Source organism: Galeopterus variegatus, unplaced genomic scaffold (genome assembly GCF_000696425.1).
Source record: "Galeopterus variegatus unplaced genomic scaffold, G_variegatus-3.0.2 Scaffold716, whole genome shotgun sequence".
NCBI lineage: Eukaryota > Metazoa > Chordata > Mammalia > Dermoptera > Cynocephalidae > Galeopterus > Galeopterus variegatus.
In genome coordinates, this window is record NW_007726827.1 from 278,353 (window position 1) to 288,981 (window position 10,629).

The 10,629-nt window shown below is 36.7% G+C and overlaps 1 protein-coding gene across 4 annotated transcripts in view; it reads right to left on the bottom strand.

The window, feature by feature from the left end:
* LRCH1 (leucine-rich repeats and calponin homology (CH) domain containing 1) overlaps positions 1-10,629 on the bottom strand; it is a 208,366-nt gene that overhangs the window by 11,302 nt on the left and 186,435 nt on the right. For 3 of the 4 annotated variants that reach the window (XM_008571768.1, XM_008571765.1, XM_008571767.1), the window contains one exon: positions 9,541-9,618. In XM_008571768.1, coding sequence (XP_008569990.1) covers positions 9,541-9,618 — 78 coding nt within the window. Of the gene's footprint in view, positions 1-999; positions 1,603-9,540; positions 9,619-10,629 lie in introns of those variants that run through there. The other variant, XM_008571769.1, reaches the window with a different exon arrangement.

Below are 10,629 nucleotides of genomic sequence, written 5' to 3' on the forward strand. Positions count from 1 at the left end.
AAGATTATATTTTTAATAGCCACGTATAAGGACTGTTTGCATCTCAGTAAAGTAGAAGTTTATCTTGAGGAAGTTAACTCCATCATCTCCCCAACCTAACAAACAGCACTGGCAAAAATAATATAAAATAAAACCTAGGGGAGACTGGCTTGACCTTGGAGCAGGGCCTTCTCATTTTACAAAAAGACATACCAGAATCCGGGAATATCTTGCCCTAGATAAGATTCTAACATTTTTTTTTTTAATTACAAACTGATCACATTGCTCCAAAAGCAGACATAGTCGATATTAATCCTTTAAGCTGACTTAAAAATAAAGCACTTTGCTAGTTAATGTCACTAGAAGCCAAAGGTTAAATGGAAACTTTTTAATTAGAGAAACTACATTCTTCTAAAATAAGAGCAATCTTATTATTGGCTCCTGCCATAGTAACCCAAGCCCCAGGACCAAGAATGTACCATAACTCATGGCTTCATTTGAAAATGAATACAGTCAAATACATCACATTCTGGACCTACAGCTATTATGTGATGTAGCAAAAAACCAAAGCCATCCATTACAGTATTCAAAAATAGAAATCCCTTCTCAAAAATACTTTCCTAAGAGACTCAGAGTAGACCTAGCAAGGGGTAGGAAGTAAAAATACACAAAGTTAGTGTGTAAGCAAATCCTCCAGGGGGCGCTCTAACAGCAATGGCCCTTGCTTCCCTGGCGTGTCCCTTCTGCAGAGGGCAGACGGGCTTGCTCAGGGTGGAAGTTGGCAGCAACCCTACCTGGTGCCCCTCCCAGCTCCCTCTGTAGGAAACGGGGAGGAATCCAATTGAATGGTTGGCAAAGCAGTCATTCTCCAGATGGTGTTTTTCAAAATAGTGGTAATTATTAAAGATTTTTATAGATAACATTGGGCCAGAATGTTGGTGCTCTGTCTTCTCTGCAAGGTGGCTCCTCTGCAGCTAAATTGCACAGTCCTCCATTAGGATTTAAGTTAAATACTGACCCAAAGGAAAGACTTCTATATGCTAAAACCCATCGTCCTGTCCTGGAGGTCTCTTCCCCTCTACCCAGGGCAGCAGAAGCTCACTGTGGGGGAGAGAAGAGGGTCTGCAGAGCACTGCTCTTGGCACTGTGTGGATGAGGGAGCCAGAAGCAGGGGTATGGGTACATTTAGCTGTCATTGTTGTCTGCAGTAAGTGAGAGAAATTACTTCATGGGAACTGCATTCTACAAAGTTTGTGCTTCTGGAAAATCTGGTTTGTAAACAGTCAGCTCCAGAACTGGAGAGATTACTGAAGAGATGACAGGGATGGAAGTTTGCAAGGCAAGGGCTCAAGGGGAGGAAGGGCCCTGCCACAGATCAGGGTGACAGAGCAAAGCACCTGGACACACATGCAGATGTTATGAGGACAGAGCATTCCAGCGGTAAGTGATATAGACCAGCACTATAAAGAGAATATGGACAAGACAGAAGCCTATAAGGTCCCTGGAGCAGAAGGCAGAAGTTGGTTGTGGGGGTTTCTCCCCGAGTGCCAGCAGAGTGTCAACAGTCTTTCGAATGTGACGAAAATCCAACCGCAGGATGTCATACGGAGAGCAGAGGTCAGCCTATTCCGAGGGCAGCCATTAGAACAGAAAGAGACAGTGCATACGATTAAAAATACACAGAAGAACAGCTGGAAAGCAGCACACATTTTTGGTTACTAGCAAATGGCAGAGTAAATCCTTATTTCAAGCAGGTAAAACCCTTCCACCATCAAAGATTTAAAATCCATTACAAAAGAAAAGTAGAATACCCGATGTGTTTTATGCAAACTGGACAAAGAAATCCTCGACTCACAATTACACTATTGAGGAATAGCATGTTCTGCAATATATACGTCATCATTCTGGCATTCAAACGGTTTTAATATTCACCTGGTACCATGTGCTCACCAATGGCATAAAATAAGAGCTTTTCACTTCGGACATTTAGAACTCGACCTTACTGAAGAAAAAAAAAGTAATCTTCAAAGTTTAGTCCCCCACCCCTGGTCACCATTCTCTTCATGCACCTTTTATCCCGGTCTAGGCAGACTGAATATGAAGTATTTCTCTCTGAAAGTTAACACACATAATTAATTCATTTTTACTTTAGGATTGTTGAAACCTCTGGGGAATGTTAGCTCAAACTATGTCTCTACAAGTGCTGAAAATTCATTAAATTTCATATTCTTGCAATTACACATTAACCAAAGTCTGGAGGAGGCTTCTTGGATGTACAGTTAGAACAAAGGTACATCCCTACATAGGGTTATGATGTAAAGTCCTTCACTACAAAACACGTATGCTGGGGGAAATGGACCTCTGCGTTTTGTCTAGTTGACACTCATCAGACCAGGAGGCAGAACATCTACTGTAAACTAAATGCAAAAATAAGGTGCTTAGTCTTCTGAGTTGACCTGTGGCAGCCTATTGCTGTCAGGAAGCAAACAGTTTTTGGATACACTGAATTCCTGAACCAGAAGTGACCACAGCTTGAAATTAACAGTGATTATAATTGATATGTCAGTAAGAAAGAAAAGTTGTGTTTTGTTTCCAAATTAAATAAGGACTGAAAATATTCATGATATATTTCATACATACAGCTTTATGTCCAAATAAGGCAAAGCATTTAAAATATATATATTATAATATATTTAACATATATTAAAATATATATGATATATATTTTTTACATACTTTGCTGCAATATTGCCCTTTATTTTAGCCTTATTCCTAAGCAGATACAAATCACAGAGCAACTGAAAGATGATTATAGGAGGCTTTGTCTTGCTTGTATCCTCTGAAGTTAGCTCGATGCCCTCACGTAAGTAGGAATACTACAATACCAGGTGGGTTGAATAAAATTAAAAATATTCTAATTTTATTTTATTTATAAAGGTACAGGGACTCTTACCAAAAGATATTTTAAGATTAATAACTCAAACATATTCAGATCTTGCATCTTTACTCAGTGGATTTGGAGAAATCAAACTACTAATGTAGAGTTCTCCCAAGAATTAAAACAGCTACACATAAGCTGGATTTCACTGGGAGACAGATGCTTGTCAAGCATTAACAGATGGAGAAACACCTGAGAAAAGAAGTTTTCTACCACAATAAGAATTTTCTATTGCAATGTTGTGCTTGACCAGTGAAATCCAAGCAAAGCAGACATCAGACAGAAAGGCTTCTGTGCAAATAGTAATGTGATTTTCACAAATCCGGTTCGCTCACTGGCTGAGCGTGGTGCTGACAACACCAAGCTAAGGGTTAAGATCCCCTTACCGGTCATCTTTAAAAAAAAAGAAAGAAAGGCTTCTGTGCAAATAGTAATGTGATTTTCACAAAAGTGGTATTTCCATGTTAAAAGCAAATCATTCTATCTCCAGCAAGTATTTCAACACATTTCCCATAACTCTGTGAAACATGTCTGGTCTGCTCCCAAGCAGTACCATCAAAGAGCTAGAGTCAGAGCATCTCTGCAGTTTTCAGTGTATTTCTTCAGGAGTACACTCCTCACAGAGGCAGGCAGCACAAACCACTGTTCTCATCCAGGAAGATATTTCATGATGCCACAGGTTCTGGGCTTCACTAAAGTGGGGAAAACCTACAGTCACAGCCAATGGTGGTTGGCTTAAATTAAATCATGACCTCTAAAGAAAAAGGAATGGGTCTAAGACTGTCTGGTAGGCAAAAATGGGAACCACCATAATTAATGTATGGAATGTGGGCTGCTGTGGCCATCTGAGAACTGTTGTCTGATTCAACCCCATGTGACAGGGTTAGATCCAGCCTTTGCAATAAGGCTACGTTGTGAACTAGGGTTGAAATTCCTAAGGGAACTTGGGATTTTCTGACTTTTGTGCTTTCCAAAACTTAGCCTTAATGAGAGGGACTTAGAGATTATAATCTTTATTTCTGAAAACTGAAATTGGAAAACATTAAAAAGGAGGGAAATTTAAAGAGGCAAAATTTCACCATGTATTTACAGAGCATTTGTTATTACTGCAAGGCATTTTAAAAACAAAGTTAATTCACTCAGAGTCCCCAGAGGCAAGAGTGGATGCTAATTCCTTTCATGGTGAACAAAAATCACAATTGCCACAGGTTAAATGATCCACTTAGAGTGAAAACAGGAGTGTGTGTCTGAGAGTATTACCAAATATTGCCTCAGGTTCCCCAAATAATATGGACACAAACAGAAAGGTAGACAGACTTGGCAGCAGGTCTAGTTTATATAGAAGTTCTGGGTGTAAATACAGTATGAATTCTAAGAGCTAACAATATCTAGGCAGAAGTTTTATTTAGAGATTTGGAATATCCTTATTTAAGTATAATTTTAAAAGTCAATATGCTAAATCTAAAATATCATAGCACAGGAATGTTGATGGTCATTCTGAAAATTTAGAGCCATAACTTAATGACAAGATGTATTTTGGCAGGGAGATAAGAGAGGTGAGGGAGCATTTTCAATTTTCCAATTTTCTCCAAATATATGACAACTAATTGTCAATTTTACGCTAAAATTGTTACCCTCTAAAGTTGGTAAGCTAATTATTCTAAAAATGTAATTTAAAACTTTCTGAAGATAGTGCTTCTAAAATAGTTCATTCACATATGAAAGGTTATCAGACCATTGACCAGAGGTGACCAGGAGGCATACACCTGGGAACGGATGCTCACATAAACAGTAAACACATACTACCTATAAAAGATATAACTGATTTTACAAGCTAGAGACTGGTTTTTGAAAAAAAGTATGAATTTAAAAATTGATGTTAGTAAAATAAGAAACCTGTCAGTCTGCACCTCTGATTATTCAACCTTAGAATTAACCGATATAAATAGAAAATTAAAATAAATCTTATAATAAGAATCTCATCCTCCCCCAAATAGTGTTAGTTATGATTTAAATTGATACTAAAACCATTGATTTGGGGAAGAAAAAGAGTCATATGGCTCAAAGAGGATAAGAAACTCTTTTCTCCTGTTCTCAAGATTAAAACAAAAAGACAGTAGCTTCAATTTATAGACTGTCTTTCAATAACAAAATTTCCATCAGTTATGTATGTATAATTTCCTAAACCCTCCCAAAGTAGGAAAGTTATTACTATTACTCTCACATATAAAAATCTCATTATGAAACAACAAAAATGCAAATATGAAAGGTCCTAAAAAGAAGAAAAACTCAGCCCTAATTCCACTTACATCAGCACAATCTCTGTTAGCATCTGAATGTACTTAGTGTTTTATTTTCAACTGCATGTGGCTTATGCAGAAGCTGAGGAACACCAAGTGACCTGTCTTTGTGGACATGGAATGAAAACCTTCCACCTGCTACAGTCCTGAAAGCACCCCTGGGCTGCCTGACAGGCAGAAAGGGACCATCAGCTGCCAAGGTGTCTACTACCACCAATGGAGCCACTGCCCTTAATCGTCTCCTCTATTTGCTCCCTAGACACAGTAAGTAATGGAGATGCAGCCCTGGGCAGCTAGAAAAAAAAAGTGCATTTCTTTTCTAAGTTCCCTCCTTTTCTAAAGAGAGCAAGTCAGGTGTCTACTACCACCAATGGAGCCACTGCCCTTAATCGTCTCCTCTATTTGCTCCCTAGAGACAGTAAGTAATGGAGATGCAGCACTGGGCAGCTAGAAAAAAAAAGTGCATTTCTTTTCTAAGTTCCCTCCTTTTCTAAAGAGAGCAAGTTTGGTAAACTGTGGACATTACTTTACTCCTTAGAGAAGTCTGAGACCAAGGCTACTTATTTAAAATTGAATAGAAAAATGTCCCTGGTGAACCAAATAAATATCTATTTTCAAATACTTTTGATGCTTCCTAAATCAGAGATTTCTCTTGATCTGAGAGAATGGTAATAAGAGCCTTGAAACAGCCCTAAATTTAGATTGATGTGGGAACCCCACTAGTCAGCCATGAATCTGCTATGTAGATGTTAGAGGCCAGGAATGACCAAGCTGACTCAGAAAAGGTAAAGGAAGCTTCAGATGTCCATAAAGAGCCACATGAACCCAAGGCCAAGTTGGAGTCAGATTCTTTGATGACACAAAGAATTTGGAAGCCCACCACAGGTAGTTCTGTCCTCAAGACCAAGCTGACACTCACAGTGGAAGTCAAAGACAGCTGCACAATCTGACCATGCAGATACAACAGCACAAAGAGCGATGAGCTGGTGTCTTACCTGTCCACAGTTCTGAAGGTAGCCTATTTGAAGAAGCCACATGTACAGATGAGCCACACCAGAAACACACTCTCCTATCCTACTGTAAAAAATGGTTTTAAAATACCACTGAGGGATAGTCTCACCCACTAACCTCTATTATATATTCAGTGAATTTGGTGCTATTCTGCCATATAGTGCATGGACACATTTCCTGGGTATTCAACAAACCACAGAGTGGCTCTAGCTGTTGAAGCACATAAATGTTACATGAACCTTGACCAACCCTGGGGCAAATTCATGGGATTGTGTTCATGGGGACTTCTATAGAAAAACAGAATAAACTTAACAATCAGAATAATTTTAAAATTGCTTCCATTCCATTGTATTACTTTACATGTAATAACTTTAACTACGTCTGCTCAGTTACTGTGTTCCATCCATATGAACCTGATAAAATTATACAAACTGCTGACCCTGACTTTGGTTTGTAGTTTTAAACTGTGATTCTATTACAAAGGGCAACAAATTTAGACTCAGAGCACAGCTGCGACTTTTTAGGCTCTATATGATGATTAATCATTGTCAATTAGATATTTAGCTTATAAAATGCAGAACTCAAGACCTCTGTGGTTTGTGTGTGTGTGTATATAAGTTATGGATGGAAAAGAAAGTAGAAAAGGCTTGCAAATTATAGGAAATTAAGTATGTTGATTACTGGGATATCAATAAATATTTTGTTACCCAAATATTAAGTTTGATGCAATAAGGAAAAGTAATAATATAGATCCTCTGTTTTTTGTAGGTACTAGTCTTTTTAAACGTCTAATTGTAGATGGAGAATTTCTGCAAATACTTTTGTATACAATTATCTTTTTAGTGTAAATTACCAATTCTGCTGTGCTTCATATACACCCAAACATCAACCTTCATAAGTAGTGAAATAAGTATAAATATCTAAGGGTGAGGAAGTCATCTGACCCCCAACTTAGTGTCATATTCCTAGATGAAAACATTTCCTCATGCATTCTGTGACATGAAAACATGCTGTTTTGAATATACAGGAAGATTTGCTAATTGCCTTCCAATTGAGAATTTCTGATTTTCTACTAGAATATTTCTTACTGACTTTAACATTCTCATTAAAGAAGTTCAACTGCTCACAGACTTTTTCTAGTAGCATTGAATTTAAAGTAAAATGCTATTGGCTTACCCAATAGGATGAATGAATATATATGTACACCAGTAAAATGCTATTGCCTTACCCAATAGTATGAATGAATATATATGTACACCAGTAAAATGCTATTGGCTTATTCAACAGGATGAATGAATATGTATGTACACATACACACATACACACACTGCAAACTTGAAAATCGCCTCAAACCTTAAAAATAATTTTTTAAAATAACCTAAGTGATGTATTTCTTACTAAGCATGGTTAACTGGGACACTGGCCAAAAAGGTCATTCCCTCTGTGTATTTCAACCTTCGTGGGAATTATGAGTTGCCTATTAGTGCTGGGGCACTATGCTAGGGGCATAATTCAGAAATTATGATAAATTTTGCTCTGCATTTTTATGGTAATTTAATTTCCTTTTCCCCCACTTTAAAAGGAAATTATAATTACCAATCTTTACTCACAGTAAATGGTAAAGGGCATTTCCATTTCACTTTGTATCACTGTAAGCTAAGAAAAACATTGATGAGTTTAAAAAAAAGTCACAGGGGGTTAGGTTATAACTCATCAGTGCTTTCTAACACAGACATGAATAATTTATCATCTGAAACCTGGAAGGAGAGTTTTGATTGTCACATGGGAAATCTTACTTGCCCATGGCAGAATCAAGTCACTGAAAATTGTGTAAGCTTTTCACATATATTCAAAGCCAGGAATGTATATGCAATATTAAAATATACACATACAATATAGACACACAGATTAACATTGCTGAAAGCAGAATTGATCACAAAGACACTTAGTCCATTATATAAAAATGCACTCTTTTTAAAAACTAATTTGTAAGTTTCTTTTTATTGATACAGCTCTGACTTAAAGATGCTGTAATAATGCTCTTCTTTTCCTCAAATAAAATTAGAAGCCTACCATCTCTGAACCCCACCAAGCTAAGAAAAAAAAGGGGTGGGAGAAAGGAAGTAAAGAAAAAAAGGATGAGGAAAAAGGAAAGAGAGAGGAAGGGAGAGGGGTTCCTCAAATAAAATTAGAAGCCTACCATCTCTGAACCCCACCAAGCTAAGAAAAAAAAGGGTGGGAGAAAGGAAGTAAAGAAAAAAAGGATGAGGAAAAAGGAAAGAGAGAGGAAGGGAGAGGGGAAAAAAAGCCTTTGTCAATTTCAATAACTAACTTCTATCACTGAGTAGAAATATACTGAAATGTAATTCTTTCATGTACTCAAAAACAGTATTTCATGATAGAATTTTTTAGTTACTTTGTCCCAGGGGTATTAGGAAAGATAGAAGTAGTCATAAATGTAATTTCTATCCATTTCTGTTTATTAGAGTGATGATAACCTTCTCACATCATATGACTACCCCCACATTCTGATTGGACTGACCCATGTCTCCCTAAGAAATCATTTTATGTTACTAATAGCAAAGTCTTTAAAAGTCCCCAAATCAACCATCTGCCTGAGGCTGAGGCTTGAGCTGAGCGTGGGAGATGGAAAAGGTAGCAAACTGTAGTTAGGCTGGCTATAGAGAACTGCCAATTGGACCCACAGCAGAGTAAAGGAAAAAATTGTAAATGCGAATAGTTAACAAACTATGAAGCAACATATAAACATTGTAATTATTAATGATAATGGCTAATGATATGATAATAATAAAAATAATTATAATATTTTCAATGTTGATTATTTTGAATAATCAACATACCCCAAATGCAACTACAGGGAATGAAAATCAATAATTAGTAGGCACCCAATTATCTTAAGTCTTTGCTTAAGAGCTTGGAGTTAGGAAACTCTCAGCTCCAAAATTCTACTCCATGCAACCTGACTAAACACTCACTTGCAGCTTGAGCAATTTCTGTTCTTAGAGTACAGAATCAAGCTGATTAATTTTTTTTTCAAGTTTGTAATTTCACATTTATTTCAATATCTTAAGTTATTTTCCTTTTTTCCTCACGATTGAACATACTGCATAAAGCCATTTTAATTTCACTGTACTAGAACAATTTAAAGTTTTATATAACTTATTCAATATTATTTCTTAAATACTGAGACTAAAAAGGATGTACAAAGCTTTACATCTAGTCAATGGTTCAAACAAAGATATTAAATGAAACTTTAATTAAAACAATTAATTGAACTAAGTTTGATGTTACCTCTGGTACTCCTAATTTTCGGCAGGCTTCCAAAAAGTTTTCCACATTTCTTCTGCACTTGGCCATGCTAAGTTTGGGCTATAAATGCAAATATACAGAAATCACATATTATTAAAAGAGAAACCATTTTAATAACAGGTTAAATTTAAAACTTTCTAAATGGCATAAGTAACGCATGTTTACTGGAGAAAAAGTAATACATGTTAATTGGGAAAAAAAGAAAATAATACATAAGCAAATAAAACAAAAAAATTACCCAAAACACACATCTACAGATAAAAACTATTAATATTTTTGGGTTGTAATTCTTCCAGATATTATGTGTGTGTATGCATACATATATGTATATATACATACACACACACTAGGGGTCTTCAAAAAGTTCATGGAAAATGTATATTATAAAAAAGCTATGCAAGCACTGCAAAATTTTTTGCACCAAAATAAACTCATACTAACTTGTTATAACATCTCTGAACAAGATCTAGTTTGAGGCACTAAGAAGGATAAGACATCAGTTTTAAAAGAGCGCCTATCAGAGCAACAAGAATTCTGCTAAAATTGAAGCAAGAACAAATATCAAATTTATAGTGAGGCTTCGGTAGGAGAATGGTGAAATCACTGATGCTTTACAAAAAGTTTATGGAACAATGGCCCCAAAGAAATCAGCAGTTTACAAATCGATTACTCGTTTTAAGAAGGGACAAGATGACGTTGAAGATGAAGCCCACGTAGTGGCAGACCATCCACAGCAATTTGCGAGGAAAGAATTAATCCTGTTCATGCCCTAAGAAGGGGACCAACAATTAATAGCAGAAACAACAGCCAACAACATAAACATCTCAATTGGTTCGGCTAACATGATTCTAACTGGAAAATTAAAGCTGAGCAAACTTCCCACTCAGTGGGTACCAAACAGTTGCACCCAGATCAGCTGCAAACAAGAGCAGAGCTTTCCATGGGGATTTTAAACAAGTAGAATCAAGATCCTGAAGCATTTCTTTGAAGAACTGTAACAGGAGATGAAGCATGGCTTTACCAGTAGGATCCTGAAGACAAAGCACAATCAAAGCCATGGCCACCAAGCGG